The following is a 17,457-nucleotide window of genomic DNA, read 5'->3' on the forward strand; positions in this document are numbered from 1 at the left end:
CGCTTCGGCTGGTTCCCGCCCGGCTCCTCGGGCAGGGCCTCCGTTTTCGTGCCGGCTTTTAAACTCGTTTCAGGTCGCTCTTGTTTCACTTTCGGCGCCCAGCAGGTATTCCCGAGAACTGGAGCTGCGTTAGGAAACGGACTTTTCCGAGAGTGTTTTTAGAAGCTGCTTTTCTCTGTATTTTTTTCACTCAGTGCAATTGGGCTAGGCCTCCTCTTCCCGCAGTAATGTAGTTTGCATAAATGGGTAGAGTTATTTAACTGTTTTTTAACCACTGTGTCCACATCAAAGATGAATTTGCAGGATTGGTTTTTCTTAAAATTAAAAAATAGTTTCTTTTCGTGGGAAATGCACTCTTCTTGAATGCCTTTCTTCTGTGATATTCGCTCTGCAACTCTCTGACCAATTTATTTGCCTCATGGAGTTCCTCATTAGACATTTCAGATGCCAGTGGAAAATGCATTATGAAAAGCAGTTCTTTGGGCTTTTTTTCCCGTCTTTGATTAAAGGGCTTTCATCTGGCGGCTTTCTTCCCTCGCGAGGTTCGTTGCTGTGCAATTGGTAGTTGTTCAGCATCAGTATGGCAAAGCGTCCTCATCTTTGCAGTGATGCTTTCTGCTCTGTTCCAGCAACTGTTCCGATTTACCTACAACAGACTGGAAGTAAATCGTGATATTTCCCATTGACTGGAGATTCCTTAAGTGTGGGATCACGAGTATCTTAACTGGACAAATATCTAACTGTATTCAGTATCAGCAGTTCCTCTATGGTAACATGCTTTCTCAAGAGTTATAAAACTTAGGAGCTTTACATTTGAATCTATGATGCAAATTTTAGATCAAACACACCTAATAGGGTTAAACCTATTAATTAATCCTTGAGCTTACTTGTATAGTAAGGGCCACCTCTTGGAATGAAAGAGAATTTAAGGCAAAGTAGTATTTTGTTTATCATGGCTCTTCATTAAAAGTTAATATTAGAGCAAACTCCCTTTCAGCCATATATTTGGAAGGTTTTATAAGTCGGCATGAAATTTTCTGCTACTTTAATTTCAAGATATGCAAGGTCCTAAAATTTAAATGTTAGTGAAGTCTCATTATTAGGCTTTCAGTGGTAGAAATTGTCTTTTTTCCTTTTATTTTTAGGGAGCAGTTTAATATATCTCTTTTTAATTATGTAACTAATTCAATGGGTGAATGTTAACATGTCAAAAGTTTAGCGCAACCGACTTAAAGACGAAATACAGTAACAGCTAGTCCTCAAAAGGTGTATTTGTTCATGTATTCTCTGTGAATTGTTTGCATGCCTTTTCCCTCAGGGTATTCGTACAAAATCTTAGAAGCAGAAGATCTCAAACATGTCGTTTCCTTATTTTACTGCTTTTTATGATCAGAAGGATTTGCTGGTTTAGTCCCATGGCTGTATCTGTAGCTGAGATTGGAAAAGTCATCATTTCAAATTGGGAGTCTGTGGACTTCCACTCTGTCTCCATGGTGTTTAAAACAAATTATAGTTAATTTTTATAAATAATGCCCACACACATTTGTAAATAAAGTTTGTTTTAAAAAACACACTTTGAAAATCATACAGGATTTTTTAGAAGTTAAAATGAGCATTGCAGGTCTTCTCAAAAGACTGATTACAAGAGTAATTTTTAACGTATGTCAGCTCAAAACCATTCTTGCAGGCAGAAATTTCAGCTTGGACTGAAAGCGGTTTTGAAAGAGGAAGGGCAGTCCGCTCAAATGTTTCTGTGCTCTGCTAAAGCTAAACTAAGTATCTGTGTGGTGAAGTGGTTCATAGAAATAAATAATTTGATCCGGGCCACTGCATGGGCTGCAGTTGGTGGATAAAATTGTTTGGCTTGTTTTACCTAGAAAGGATGTTATCCATATGTTCTTCGAAAGTGGTCCCTACCTGTAGCAGCTTGCAGTAGCTTGCTCTTTTTTTAACTTGTTCTTGCTGAAGATGCCAGCAGAAGGAGCGATTCCAGCTGTCCTGTCTGTTGTTTTTCATAATGGTTTTCAACCTTATTACAAGAAATCTTATTTATAAGTAAAAAAATAAAATAAAACAAATATTATTTATCATGTTCTTCTTAAGAATAGATAGCATTTTTTTGCCCTGCTGTAGAGCTATGGATAAGTAAGAAGCCAGCAGAGCTACAGATCACTTTAATGTTTTTCACAAAGTATTTTGAGTCTCTCAGTGTATAAAAAAAGATAATTCTCTCATGCTGTAATTTCAGCTTGTTCCACTTACTAGGTTAGGACACCCTAGGGTGCTGTTAAAGTGGTGGGTTTTGGTGGGATTCTTTTTGATTTGCTAGATGCTTAACTTTTCTACCAAAGCAAGAAACTGTTCTGTGTGTCCATTAAAGAAAGCAGAACAACAGAAGAGGAAACATTGGTGACAACTGTCTTTGGAGCATAGAATCTCCACTGCATGACCTCCTTCACTCTCACCTTTTGCACAACAATTCCTAAAGGAATAGTCCTCCAGAGGGATAGGACTTCTTGTTGAGAAAAATGTGACTGTGTTGTTTTCAATATATTCCTTGAAGAAAAGCACAATATATAAAATGTAGGAAACCAAACATTCGGCTTTTGCCTGTGTGATTGCAGTGCCTGGACTCGATGATCTTAAGATCTTTTCTAATCTAGGCAATTCTGTGGTTGTATATTTTTCTAGTGGATTAATTCCTACAAGATTTTATAAAGTGTTTGAATCTGTACAGAAGCAGTTAAAGTTTAGTTCTGTAGAAATACCTTAGAAATGTTCTGTGCTGGCAGCTTTTAGACAATCTGCTGGACGTGTGAATCAGTGACCACATATCTGTGGGATCATGGTTCCTGTGCAAATATGATATGTTGTTATTAATTGAGGAGAAGGGGCTGCTGCCTTTCGTGATTTTATCCGTGAAGAGTTAGGTGCATTCAAAGTTACTCGATTTTTATTTGTAAATTTTGATGTCTATATGTCTTATCATTAATTGATAGAAAACTCCTTAACAGACTGTTGTTGCCATTGCTTAGAAAGCATTTGGCTTTCCTGGGAAGATATTTGAATCAGTAGTATGTGATTATTAAATTTATGTTTTATGTGCCTCCCAAAACATTTTAATATACTAAAGACTTATGGGTACCTAGTTTGGATGAAGAATAATCTTTGAATAGTAACACTTGACTTTCCATTCTGTGTTCCATCGTAAGGGTTCCAGCATTCGTGTTTATTTTTGTATTTCCTTTTGCTATTGTTTCCAAACTTGAATGTGTGGTGATGTGAGGAAGTAAAAGGAGTGGCAACTTTCCTGATTTGGTTTTCCTCATCTGTCAGTCACTAGATGGTGCCATTTCACTTCCCTGGAATCGGCAACTGTCTTGCAGATGATTTTTACTAATGATTGTTAATTATGTTTTTTTAAAGAAAACAGAATAATTAGACTTTTGATTTGTTTTTTGCAACTATACGTTTTCTCTGAGTCTGTGCTATATATATTTTGCTCAATTAAAACTAATGTATGTATTAATGAAAATGGGCAAAATTTCCAAGTTTTGTTCTTTTAAATTGACCTAAATATTTTGCTGCCTTGGATAATGAGACCTGGTTTGATCAAAACACACATTTTAAATGTAGAATTGTTTGAGGGCCTTCTCCTTTTCTTCTGTAGGTCTAGGGAAGTATCTGCAGTTAATGTGAGTTATGATGCGAATTACATCATTTGGGACATAGAGGTTTTCATCCATTACTCTGTATTTCTCTAGGACTGTACTAAGAATTGCAAATAAGAGAGTTAACAGTGGCTCGTTTATGTGTCTTACAGTAGTCCTAGGATACCACAAACAGCTTTGTGCAGGTTCATGGAACAGGCTAAACGTTTTGTTTCGTAATTTCACATTGAAAAGTTAGGTGGTAGTGTAGTGTATTGGCACCACTTGTGTGCTGATTAAGAGTTCGGCACCACTGACGGGCGTTATTTCCAAGTTCAAACACTGCCCTTGACCTGTTTGGCTGGTCAGCAGTGGGAAGGCTTTGCAAACACCTCTGACGCTTTTTTGTAGTAGTTCAGACAGGGAGAATGGCAAAGTAGAACTCCACGTTCCCAAGGAATGCTCTTTATTAATTGATTTACTTATTTTGAATGGTCCTAGTATCAGGTGTTGGTTTGCTGGCCTGCAGTCTTTCTGTGGTGAGGAACAACTTTCTGAAACTGTAGCTGTCGTGTTGTGGTAGAAAAGCTCTTTTTTAGGTTAGTTATGGAACTGCTTTAGAAGCATCAGAAATAAACAGTGGGTCTGTAGGTTGTCTAAAGCCATGCAGCGAGTGAGTTACAGCTCCAGCTGTAACTCACACCCAAGTCCCACACCACAACTAAGTCGTGAACTGATTTTTCAAAATATATTCAATGCGTAAGAATACCTGTTCACAGTTTTCTTTTAGAATTTTGGAAAATAAATTTCAGGAAATATTAACTTGAAGACAATAAAAAAGCAGTGTTTGGCAGTGGCGCTGGTTGTTCTGAGCCACTGGATGACATTGGGTCTTGTGATTTCACCAATCAGTTTAATTTCCTTAAGTTTTTGATAGTAAGAGAATTCCATTTTCTTCCACCACTTTAGATGAAATGAAGAAGCCTTGTTTTTCTTTTATTATTTTTTTCCCAAAGCTTCTATATTTACTATACTTTTTGAGAAGTTATAATTTGTTGGGCATTAACTTTTAGGTATATATATTAAACGCAATCCTTTTGGGGCTTGTTTTCATACATTAGACATGAAACATGTAGAAATTCTTGTGACTCAGTGCTTCCCGAGCACATTTTGAAATATGATTGCTTGTGCAAGATGTCTTGTACCCCCCATACTGTTCACAGAGGAGAAAATGTAAAAATATGTATCATGATCCTACTGTGTACACTGTTTAGCAGAATAGTCTTGCGATTGGTTGACCAGTTTGGGTAAATTTGTAGCAAGCTGACTCCAGACTTTGTTATATAAGATGTGATACGATGTCCTGAGGTAAGTACACCTTTCTGAAGAAAAAAAGAAAACCTCTTTTTGATAACATCTTCCTGAGAGGAGAAATTCTTGGCTGACCCAGGAAGCAGAGTGTTCAGTGAAGCGCCTCTGTGAGCACGTTCGTGTTCGCTTTTGGGAAGTGAATACTCAAGAGTTTACAGTTGAGATTATGTAGTCACACTGTAGGTGCATTGCAAGGCCAAGGAATGGATTTCCTTGTATCACAAGGAAACAGGAGAGCTCTGAGCTCTGCAGTATTGAGGAATAACAAAAATCCCCATCTGCTCGCGTTTCAAAGGCAGTATGAATTTCTCAGGAAGACTCCACGCAATTCGTGTTACAAGTGGGACTTGCAGGAATCTGATTTATGTGAATCCCTCTTCAGTTTGTTCTTTTGCTTAAGAAATAGTTCTGAAGGAAAGATATTTTTGCCGAATGTTTAATAAGTTTTCTTTGCTGGTAGTTTAAGCATATAGTACTTGACTGAGCTTTTTATGCTTCTTTTTACAGATGCCGACGATGCTGCATGCAGAAGAGAGTGATCAATCAGTGTTTCTAGTTAGCTGAGCTGAAGATTAAAATACTAATTAAAATGTTACTCTTCTAGAAGAAATAAGAGAAACTGAAGAAACATAAAAATTTATTATCTACTCTTGTCTTTAAATACCTGTATTCAAAGAGTAAGTAATGTTTGCCATAGCACACAAATGATGCCTTTTAAGTAATATCAAACATTTCAACAAGATTCAAGAGGTTCTTTTGAGATTTGAAAATACAATTTTGATTACTTTCTAATAATTAAATTGCTACATTCAGAGAACTAAATCAGTGAAACCATCTACTGTATAATTGCAGTTCTAATATATGCCGTAAAGTCGATTAAGTTTTCTTGATTAAATGGCAAGTCTGCTTAAAAGCAGCAGCAACTGTGTTATCTCCACATGAATCACACACACACACTATAAATAAGAGCACATAAGACAAGATGCTTCTCTAATTCCAATGCCAGACAGAGGCTGACCTCTGTAACACATTTGTGAGGCTCTGTAGTCACTGGGAAGCGAGCTGTTCCTCTAGCAGTAGTTTTTTCAGCACTGAGTTCCTGGGTTTGAACCCTATTAACAATCCACATGGCTCTCGTTGCATTACGTTTGTGTTTTCCTCTCTGTTCCAAAGCATCATTTGCTGTGATTTTAAAAACTATCCACTGGACAACCTACTTCAAATTCTGATTTCAAATACACGTTGCCCTTTATCTTGTTTATATTCATGACACTAAAACCAATACCTTGATTTAGCAGGGAAGAGTGCTTGTAGCTTGATGAGTGTCTTCAGATTTGAATACCTGTGGGAAAATCTGTGCTAAACAAACCATAAAATTGGAATTTAGGATTAACTGTAAAATCATTTAGGAGACCCAGGACTCAGTAAGCAGCAAACATGAGAAGAATGTAGTGAGGAATTTAGCTCAAGAGTATTCACTGATTATATCTCCCTGGAAAGGAGGAGAACAAGGACTACAGAAAGCTTTTGGCTGGTACATTTTTAGAACACTCTTTAGGGCTTATCACTAGCCAAGAACAAGAGACATGTTCCACCAATGCAAAATAAGTCAGTGCTGTGAATGAACAGGGGCTTTTGTGACGGAGCAGGGCATCAAAGCTTCGAGATGTCTTCTTCCTCCTTGTACATGCCTGGTTTGTAGATGACTCCTCTGCTGTCTTTGCCTCGGTTTTTGCAGCTGAAATAAAACAGAGGTATTAAATAATTGTAGTTACAATGAAGGAAAAACACTATTGGCTACTTAAACTGGTCCGTTTTGCATGCTTGAGATTATTTTTCTCTGTACCAGTGCAAATGTCACTGTAGCTTATTGTTACAAATATTTCCAGAGGATGCATTCTGTGTGGCAGAGTCAATGCTGATCACAAAGTGATCAGGCTATAAGAGAGTTTGTAATCTTAATCTTCTTTTTACAGAATTTGGCTTTGGTGGCAAAAAGTCTGGGTAGATGGTCTCTTGTCAGTACAGATTTCTTCCCCTTAAATGATGTGACCCCCTGGGAGAGGTATTTTTCTAAAACTCCATTCCCTTCTTATTTCATTTCCTGTTCTAGGAAAAAGTGAAAGGGTTCAAAAAAGCAATTAGGAGGAGCAATGCTGGCAAAAAAGAAAAATAAGAGCAACCAATGGCAGTGGAGAAACAGAAAAACTGGGTAAGTCTGTTACCAAGCCAGCCTGCTTGCCCTGCTTAGTCTGAAAAGGGAGTTTTATTTCCCAACTACTTGTGGGAGCAGCCAGTACCTAGAGTGTAAAGTGGGTTTTTATGTTCCCAGGTACTCTCATAAAATTCCCTATTTCCCATCCTTGTATCTTCTAAGAGTTTACATGAGCAGTGTTCCAATAATTACTATTTTGTGGGGAAAAAAGCCCTTAACTCATTGCTTTTCATAAAAGACCAATTCCCACAATGGGGGAATGGTGTCCACTGGCACAAGGGTCACCGCAGGTAGACACCTTCAGCTATATAAACATATTTTGCTGGCAGTGAAATAGAGTTACTTTGGAGTGTGTGGTGCAAGAGAAGTAACATCTGCAATGATAAAAACAAGTCAAAGCTTATAGAAAGAGGTCATATGGTCTAAAAGATTAAACATTACATGCACAAGGTTTTGGACATGGAAGCACTACTTTGTGTTAGAAGAAAGATTTATCTTCTTTTCCTGTGATAGGATATCCAGACATCTTACCTTCTCCTTTTCAGTAGCCAAAAGGCTACCACAAGAACGATGAGAACTCCCAGAGTGCAGGCTATCACAACAGAAACAACAAAACCTGGGAGAAGAGAGCAAGCAAACAGAACAGTTAATTTCATGTACTCCGTGGGAGAAGGTTAGTCTCCTGTCATAAGAGTCCCATTCTGCATCCGCACCTTTCCTGCAGCCTGCTCATACCACTTTGCAGTTATGGAATGGGTACCTTTGCAGAGACACGTACTGGGAGGTCCTAATCCCCCCAACTGGATCCAAAGGTCAGTTGCTGTGAACTCGGATGCCCAGGGAAGTCACAAAGCCACCGTGCGGGCACAGGCACAGCAGAGCTGAAACCTCATGGGTTTCAGTGCTATCTCATGTCAGAGAGCATAAGCAAAACTGAGGAACTAAAGCCAAGTAACTAAGGGTGTTACATTTGATGCCTTATGTTTTGTCAAGGCAGAAGAACCCGGCTGAAGGTGGACAGCTGAAAAGTGATCGGCTTTGCTGTTGAGAACGTGGCTTAAAGGCATCTGAGAAGGTAAGAATGAGTTCAGGGTATTAGTGTGAAGAACTGAGTGATCTCATGTTTGCATCGAGGTGTTAAGCATTGTCATTATAATGCCATCTTTGGTAATGACCTTCATAGAGATTTTTGACAATGAAAGTACTTTTATTTGTGTTGGCCTTTCCACACATCCTGAAGGTGAGCGCTCTTCTCTTCACTGCTGTTTTGTAATTCGTTTACACATTGTTTTCTATATTTTACCAAATGACTGTTTCTTTCTAAGCAACATTAGAACCCTTATGACAGGCTTCATGTATTCCATCTAAATATTTTCTCATACTAAATCAGCTGTTGAGAAAACAGAAATGTAAAACCTGGAGCTTAACCTTATCCTGTTTAACCCATTAGATGCTTTATTAATTTTAAGTCCGGTTGAATAGAAGTTTGCAATCTATGGAGTTGAAGAAAACTTGGTTTTTTCAAAAAAAAGGGAGTTTTATTAAAGTAAAAGTGTGTTAAATGGACAACAAAATACAACACTAAATAGGTAATTGTAGAAAAAAAGCTCGTAACTTGAAGAGGAAAGATGGGGGCATTTCTGTTTGGTGAATGCCTTCTTGCGAAGGTAGGTAGATAGATAGTGTTTCAGCATGGAGCTGTAAGCAAAACTAGACACCAGGTCCCAGTTAACCTGTGGGCAGTGGAAGGTTTGAGCATTGTAATAAATTGTAGCTGCATGTTTGTGAAGCTGATTTTGCTGGAATAGATAGCTGACAGGCAAAATGTAGTATAGACATGTTTGAATTTTGCTGAAGAATCTTTTAAGGTTAGAGACGGTTTGAAATGTAGCACTTGTTAATAGCGGGCATGAACTTAGGTTTTAATTACTGGCATCAAAATGTGGGCAACTGAACACTTTTGTTATTTGCGTTTTTGATACAAAACACAGCTCATTGGCCCCATCTTGTGGCATCTGTGCTCAGGTAAAGATCACAGCCCTCAGTCTTGATACTGAAAACGGAGAAAAGTTGCTCTGAAAACCTGCTTTGGTAGGGGCCTGGGCTGAGCACAACAGGATTTCTTTCACAAATGTTTATGGTGCCTGCACCAAGCCATGATTTTATGTATGGCCTTTCCTTCCCTTTTTACTCTCTTCCTGCCTGGAGTACAGCTGGCTCTACCAGGCTGGGCACTTGCAGCCAGGTGCATTTAATTGTGCTTTGACAGGAACCTTTTTTACCCTCCCTGCCTTCCCTTTTTTTTTTTTTTTTTGCGTTTCTCTTCTCTCCTTCCTTGTTGAGGTGAGGGGCTGCACCTGTGAGGGAGCCTTTGTGCCTGTGCTACGCGGAATGTGAGATTACAGGGGAGATAAATACCTTTTATGAAATAGGTAGAACATTTTTCTGTGGTTCACTGATAGTCAATGAGCGTTTGTAATTAAATATACTTAGCCTGAATGGGTTTTCTATTAAAGTAGCACTGAGCAATGCCTTTCGTAGCCATAGAGACCAGTTCTTGGGTGAGAACAGCAGGATGGGCAATAACCTGTTCAATTCAACGCCGGTAAGTTATGCCAACTTTAAAGATACATTGAAAATGCTTTTATAGCTGGTGTCACCTCTGCATGGGAGCCAAATGTTGTGGCTTAGTAGAGGGAGAGCCAAATGTTATTCTTGGGTTTGGCACTGGTTCACAGCAAGAATTTTGAGAAAGTCACATCTGGGTCAAATTTTCTCCCTAGACAGAAATAATAGTGCTTAGACTATTTCTCTGAAGTGTTTAGATGAAAAGCATAGTACCTGATTTTCAGTTACTGGGATCATGCATTGTAACTCTTTAGCTTTTACTGTAAAATATTGTGATTTACAGAGAGAAGGTAGTCAGGTGCCGAAAGGTCAGCTTGAGGAACAGATGGAAAACTGCATTTCTCATTTCTTATTGAAAATGACTGGCTGATAGGTGCAGTTAGCAATCAGAAACAGTTGCTTGGCAAGTCCACCAGGTGTTGAATCTTGATGAATTGAGAGGGTAGAAAAACTAAAAGTTGCATTGCTAGGATTCCGTCGTAAACCGGTCTTAAACATAAGGTAGCTGCTCGCTACAGAACTTCTGTTGCTTAAGTAAGTGTTTCTGCAGTGGCATTGCTGGAGCAGATTGTGCATGGATTTAAGAAAGACCCTGCAGAGGAAGCCTCACAGTCTCAGAAACTTGGCAGCCATATTGCAGATCTTGATTCTGCTGTTTAAAATCATTGTACGTAATCTGATTTGAGCAGAGATTTGAAGAGGATTACTAAAATAGCCATTCTGGACAAAACTGGTTCTCGTGGTTCAGGCCATGCAGTCAGACAGCTTGAAACTGTTAAAGTTTGGGGTTTTTTCTCCACCAAAAAATACAGAGAAATTAGGATCTAAATCATTAGAACTCAGTGAGAGAAATGTGCTTCAGTATTGACAGCAACATCAACATACTTATTTAAATAATTACTAAATTACATGCAGTAATTCCAGAGAAGGTACGCAAAAGAAACTTCACAGCAGAGTTATGTTCCTTTACGAGAAGCTTTAGAAAGATTTGTAAATATTTCCATGAGAACTGATAATGGTCCCCAGCTGTAGAATGATTTCTGAAATTGTCTCTGGGTTCTATCTCAAAGATGGAGATTTGCTTCAAATAAGGACCAAATGCTGCTAATGCTCAGCACTGCTCTGCTTGGGAGGTTTGATGCAGCTGAGCTGACAAAGGGACCAGCCAACTTTTGATGTCAAATCTAAATCATCCTTGATTACAGAGAAAGGTTTTGTCTGCGATTTGTTTTGGCCGATCTCTCATTTTCACCTTTACCTTTATAGCTTTACATTGGAAAAGATATACTATGACAGGTTGAATGGCAATTGTGAATGGGAATCGTGTGAAATTTCCCAGTATAGACAGCTCCTATATTCTATGTTCTTTCATCTAAACAGTGAAGAAACTGGCAGGCAAAGTCAAAATGATGTGCTAACTAGTTTTATTAATGTGAAAGTTTGCTGCTTGTCCAATCTTTTTTGTGGAGTCCACTTTTTCTCTATACTATTTCTATACTATTATAGTGGCTTGCCTCGATTAATCTGCCTTCAGTGTATGTGCCAGCTTCACAACTGCTTCAGAGTGTTTGCAAGACAACACAGAAATTGGAGCGGTACACTTTGCACAACCGATGTGCTCGAATGCCTTACTGCGGGGCACAGCTGAGCTTCTCACCACAGAGCCAGGATTTTATGCACCTGCCCCTGAACCGATACACTGTTGTTGTGTAACACTGCATAATTAAGCTTTCAAGTAAGTTCTTCCTTGTAAGATGGCTATTTTTTTTAAATTTGTAACACTGGATCAAACAATCCAGTGTTAGGAGTTATTTTTATCAAGTTTGAATTCCTGAAGGACCTGTCTGGATTGTGTGTAATTTTCCAGAAACAGTCTCCCTGAAAGGAAAACTTGTGATTCTCTTTAAATGTGTGATCTGTGTAAAAACAGTCCTGCTGTTGCTGAGAACCAGCCAATGTCACTGGTGAGAAAAGGCCTGCTCAAGCACTTGTGCTGGCTGAAGCAGCTCAGCTGTAGGGAGCTGTTTAGTTTATGGAGTGACAGCAGGTATTTCTGCTAAGCATGACAAAGCCAAAAGGTCTTCCTTTTTTACCTCCTTGCCTTTGATCAGTAGGATTGCAGGCCTTGCCTGATACCCATTTTAGATTAAGAACTTCTCATGTACTTTCTGAATACCTCGTTCTTGTATGCCTGCCCATGCAACAATGCAGTTAAGAAAAGAAAACGGAACAGCGTGAACTGTGGAGAAATGAGATCGCTATATTTTTGTAGTGGCAGAGCGCAATAGGACTGCCGCTTCTGTATTTCAAGTTTAGACAAATCACTGGGCACTGTTTCTTTGCATAGAAGCGTTCATACAACTTACCTTCACGGAAGGAGATAAAAACCAGTCTTTCATGAAATTCCTGAACGTTTCGGAAGTTATCGACCATTTCCAGAGGTTCTGGGTCATCGCGCTCTGTGCAGTACATGGCTGTTTCCAGTGCCAGTAACTACAAAGAGAAACACCCTGTCCAGCTCCCAGAATACAGAAAAAGCAATGCCAGTGAATGATCACTGAGAGTGTGTGTTTCAAATCGAAGGTGTGGTCAAAGGGAAGGCAATGCATGAAGTGGTACTTAAGTCCTATGTGGCCTGTGAGCCCCAGTAGAGGATAATGTGTAAACCGTGTGACATCTCCAAACCCACACCTGTATTGTGTTTATGTTCTGATAAAATTAATCCTGCTTAGTAATTATCCACCAGGAAAACTGGATGGGAGGGAACATGGTGGCTTTTTGCAGCATGTTCTCACTAGCACAATCTAGCTCCTAAGCAGTACTAAAAGCTACTGTATGAAAGAGCTTTCTGCTTTGGTAAAGACAGGATCAGGCAGAGTGGGCAAAGTTGCACAACAAGGAACATGCAGTCACTAGATCTGAGATTTTGATAATAACATCGTTCCCCTGTGTTTATAATTAGGTGAATCGGTAAGGTTGTGATTGGGAATTTATAGTCTGTGTAAGTGGCCACCTAAGAACAAAAAAACCTTAACTGCATGAGCAAAAAAAACATAAGCCAGGGGCTTCAAAATTGACAAACAACACATCACATGGTTTTTAGAAACTTGGCGTTTACCTACCTTATCAGACCTGAGTCAGTCAGGATCAAAGTAGCACTAAAATATTTAGTGAATAGGGTTCAGACATGAAGCCTGAACAAAAAAGATCTAGAAGTGACTCGTGAGAAGATTCAAAGCAGGGAGTAAAACCATAGTGAAAACAGAAATTAATCTCCCTTGACTGGGACTTTTCAAGCTGTAACTGTGTCAACTGCTGTGCAGTTGTCTGTCCTTTGTTCTGGTCAACTGAAAACCTGCTAACTACAAACAGAATAGGGTGTTGATTTGTGTCAATTCTGTTCCATTCTTCCCACTCCAAGGATATTAGCAATGGTCATTCAGTTTTACAGGCACATAAGAGAAATACAGGAAATGAGAATATGCATTTACTGTTCTTCAGCAGACACCAATCAGGAAAACATGTGCCATATTTAAACTTGCCTGCTCTTGTGAAATTTTAACAGGATGTCGGAAAACTGTCCAGAGAACGCTAGGGTAGCAAGGAGGAGTTGTCAGGGATCCTTCATAGCGGTAATACTCATCCAGTCTGTCAGGAAGCAGTTCTTGAACATTGAAACCAGGGACTCGGACCGTCTGATCTAAAACAGGGGATTCATGTTAAATGCTGAGTCATTGCTACACTAGTAGTGTAGCAGTGAAGTGAATTTCCTTTTCAGTAAGTAGGCTGCTTTCAGTCATATCAGTAGGAAAAGAAAAACACATTTTAATGGAAATCATCCCAGTTTAGTACGGAATTCAGCTTTTTAGGTTTCCTGTGCACACATCCTGTCCTAGATAAGATTAACTGTGGCCATATTAACTAAAAAACAACTATGTGCAAGAAATATGTTCCAGTCAGAAACACGTAGTGCATGCTAGCACAGAAATGCACTGCCTTTGTCAGTCCTTCACAGGTTGTGACCGGTCTGCCTGGCACTTCTGGACTGTTTCTTCAGCCAGCCCAGTCCCTCTCAGGGTGACATACCCTTAGCCGTTCTCACTCCCGCAGGCTTATGGCCACTCACCTTTGTACTTCACGTTCCGGAAGTGCCTGAAGATCTTTTCGTAGGACGGGTTGAAGGGTCCGATCTGTAATGAGCAGGATGTTAACAGGTGTACAAATCACGGCAGTCTGAACAGGAAGTTTCGCTTCTGCGCACAGCAGACAGCGGTGTTTGATGGCCTCTGTCAGAAGGCAAGTGTCTCCACTGTCCAGATAGTCATATACTAGAATGGCATAAGTACTCTTTTTACTCGAAACATTAACGCTATCCTCAGAACCCCAATAATGCTCTTGCTTGCTCCAGAGCGATTAGAGCTGTTTTGTCACGGCACTATCGTAAAAACTGCCCTCTAGACTTCTTGTAGGCACTTGAAAGACCCTATTGCCCTTGCCCATTCAGCATGCTGTGCAAATGAAGCGAGAACATTTCCTCAGAGAACATTACGGGCCTAAGTTCTCAACTGACAGGCTTCTCGGATCATCTGCTGGTTTCTAGTCAAAGCCACATTTTTCCACCCACAATCCATTTTCAGTTTGCTGCTCCTCACAGGAAGGTAAAGAATGATGCTGCTGGGTACTGTGGGGCTGTTGGCAAGGGCTATACCTCGACTATCAAACAAGACCATGATTTTCAACAGCAGCTTTTCAGTCTAATAATCAATGCCTTTTTAATGAATTCTTTAGAGTTGATGCCTAGCAACTCCCCTGACAACCAGACATAATAAACTGGTGTCCTTAGATCAACTGTAGTAGCCACCAGCTGTCTGAGAGTTTCGAAAGACCTAATCTCTGTTGTTCCCTTACTTGATTTTTAAACATCATTGCTTAGAAATAACCAGAATCCCAGCATTATTTCCTAGCATGATATATAGTATTCTGGCACTTCTCACACTACAGCTTCTGAGTGAACTGAAATTTAACACATAATCTTTGTCAAACTCTTTGAGCTGCTAGCAAGTGAGCTTATATAATGAGAATTAACAAAAAACCAAAACAAAACGATGTCCTGCACCCTACCTCGAGAAGAATAGCCAAAACCGCCAGTCCATCTGCTTTGTCCATTGCTGCTGTTATATCTGGATATTTCTCGGAGTTATAATGTACAATATGCAGCTACAAAGAAGGAGATACTACGTTATGGTATCTGCGGCATTTCACAGCTGAAAAGGACGGGTGCAGCCACATCAGGCTAAGACAATACAGTGGGATGGCTCAGCGATTTCTGGGTGTAGTAGTAAGATCTTTTTGGAGAACAAAAGGTCCCACTCCCAGCCCCACTGTAGCCAAGTTACACCCCCCCTCTACATAATGGAAGGGGGGAAGGAGGTTTAATCATTTCGTCTCCAAGGAGTCTTGGCTAGTATTACTAGTAAATTTTTCTGGAAAAGTAACGCCTTAGTACTCTCTGATGCTTAGAATGCAAAACCTGGTGTTAAATGTAACTAGAGAAGAAACAAATTCCTACAGTGCTGTTATGGAAGAAAATTATTCTGACTGATTTTTTTTTTTTTTAAATCATTTTGGGGTAAATATTCGATTGGTACTGCTTTTCAGAATCTATTCCCGAATCCATAGTTTAGAATTAGACAGAAAATAACAAATAGTTCTTCATTGCATAGAAGAAGGTGAGTAAAGGTAGACACAGAAACTACGTTGTGCAGCTAAGAGATACCCCTGGTTTGCAGAGAAGAACCAAGGTGTCAAATATCTAGCAATCTGCTGGAAATTACTCAGGTAACCTAGTGCTAGCCCGGAGTTTAGATCCAAAACTCTAACTCTTTCACTTGTAGCATATTCATGAAAGTACACTGGAGTCCATCCTTCTTCTGGTGCATAATGTATTTTTTTTTAGTATATAGCCAGATCCTAAATACTGGGATTAGGACCTTGCAGCCTTTTACAGTCATACAGCCAAGATAAGCATCCCACTTTGAAACAACAGTTTCTTTCCCTGATATGTGCTTGTCTTACCTCAGCTGCAAAGTGCCTCCCACTGACTGTGTGCTCAGAGCCCTCTGACTTGTTTCTGTTTCCCCAGTGTAGGTGAAGCTGAGATGCAGCGTATTCAAACGGGAGGTTTCTGATGTACATCGTAGGCGACAGATACATTTTCACTGTGAGCAGACCAAAACCAGATGGGAGCAAATGATAACACAGCTTTCAAGCACACAGGGTCTTGTAACTGTTCATACTTCTATGTCTCCAAATGTTTCAGGAAGGAACAAAAAACGGCAGGACTAGCTTACCAGTGTTGTGTCACTATAGTAGATCTGTATGCAACTGCGTCTCCTCTGCTTTTATCTGCTGTACTGACACTTGGGGTTAGTGCTACAGTGGAGGGCATGTTTGTACACTATTTCTAATTATTTTTCTGCCTCTATTTTTCTGTGACAAAAGGTTGTTGCTGTTTCAGAGCGCTCCAACCAAAGTAATAAGAAAAGCTTTGGAATTAATTCTGACGTGCCTAGAGTTTATTTAGAACCCACTGTTAATTTGGCTTACTGAAAATCCCGTTACGCATTCCCAAGTTACCCTAGCCTGTTCTCTAGATGTAGGTATGCTGATGTGAAAGCTTCATCACCACAGCTTAATTTCCTCTGATAATGGAAGTAGTTCACCCGTGAAATAAAAAGTGACAAGCTCCAGCAACTCTTTCCTTCACAATCCCTTGCTGCCATTGAGCTGCCTTACCTGAATGACCATTATTGATCAATGTAAACTGGTCAGTGGAGGGCACGTTATAGCCCATGAATTCTAAAGGCAAGAGATTAGAATCGTACTGGAGAATATCTTTGTGGAAATCTATTGGCGATTGGAATACTCCTCCACAAAATGGGTATGACTTTGGCCAGGCCTTCTCTCCATCAGGACCTGTGTAAATGAACAGAGACATATTTGTCAAGCCTTAACCATGCAATTAATAATAAAAACTCCCCTGTTTCAGCCTTTACCCAAATTTTGGAAAAGGAGCCATTTCTGTGTTTTTAAGACCTTTTTTAATTTAATTTCATCTTTCAGTGTGCCACTAGATACGGAAGGGCTGAATGCCAAGAAAAGTGTCCCGAAGAGGCACTTTCCTGCCCCTCCATTTTTTGACAAACTCAACCACTGTTGATGTTGTACTCTGAGGGGGCTGCTGGGCTGGTAGCTCACCGCGTTAGGGCTGCAGGCAGCAGCACCACAGCCAGCCACAGCGCCTCTGACCCTCTTGTGATGGTTTTTAATTGTGCCTTTGATTTAATTACACGTTATTAGCTAGCAGCTGTTCACAAGCTGCAAACTGAGACCATTAGGATTTAAAGACTAACAGAGGTAACTGCAATTGTGTTTCTCCTTGACTCTGAAGATTCATCGTGAGTCTGTCTAAGGAGGGAAGGTCTTTTGGGATCACCCAGCCCGATCTGTATAACGCAGGCCATTGGATCTCCCTGGATTAATTTCTACTTCAGTGAGGCCATATCCTTCAGAAGTGAAAAAACATCCGCTCTT

The 17,457-nt window shown here is 39.8% G+C and overlaps 1 protein-coding gene across 1 annotated transcript in view; it reads right to left on the reverse strand.

Moving 5' to 3' along the window:
- Positions 1 to 6,674: 6,674 nt before the first annotated feature.
- Positions 6,675 to 17,457, reverse strand: part of CA12 (carbonic anhydrase XII) — an 18,516-nt gene continuing 7,733 nt past the window's right edge. Inside the window, exons 3-10 of the mRNA XM_009869954.1 lie at positions 16,660 to 16,839; positions 15,940 to 16,082; positions 14,986 to 15,081; positions 13,991 to 14,054; positions 13,407 to 13,564; positions 12,231 to 12,357; positions 7,768 to 7,852; positions 6,675 to 6,759 (exon numbers count right to left, since the gene is read on the reverse strand). Of these exons, the coding sequence (XP_009868256.1) occupies positions 6,675 to 6,759; positions 7,768 to 7,852; positions 12,231 to 12,357; positions 13,407 to 13,564; positions 13,991 to 14,054; positions 14,986 to 15,081; positions 15,940 to 16,082; positions 16,660 to 16,839 (938 nt within the window). The remainder of the gene's footprint in view (positions 6,760 to 7,767; positions 7,853 to 12,230; positions 12,358 to 13,406; positions 13,565 to 13,990; positions 14,055 to 14,985; positions 15,082 to 15,939; positions 16,083 to 16,659; positions 16,840 to 17,457) is intronic.

The sequence above is a fragment of the Apaloderma vittatum genome, unplaced genomic scaffold (genome assembly GCF_000703405.1).
Source record: "Apaloderma vittatum isolate BGI_N311 unplaced genomic scaffold, ASM70340v1 scaffold7795, whole genome shotgun sequence".
Taxonomy (NCBI): Eukaryota; Metazoa; Chordata; class Aves; order Trogoniformes; family Trogonidae; genus Apaloderma; species Apaloderma vittatum.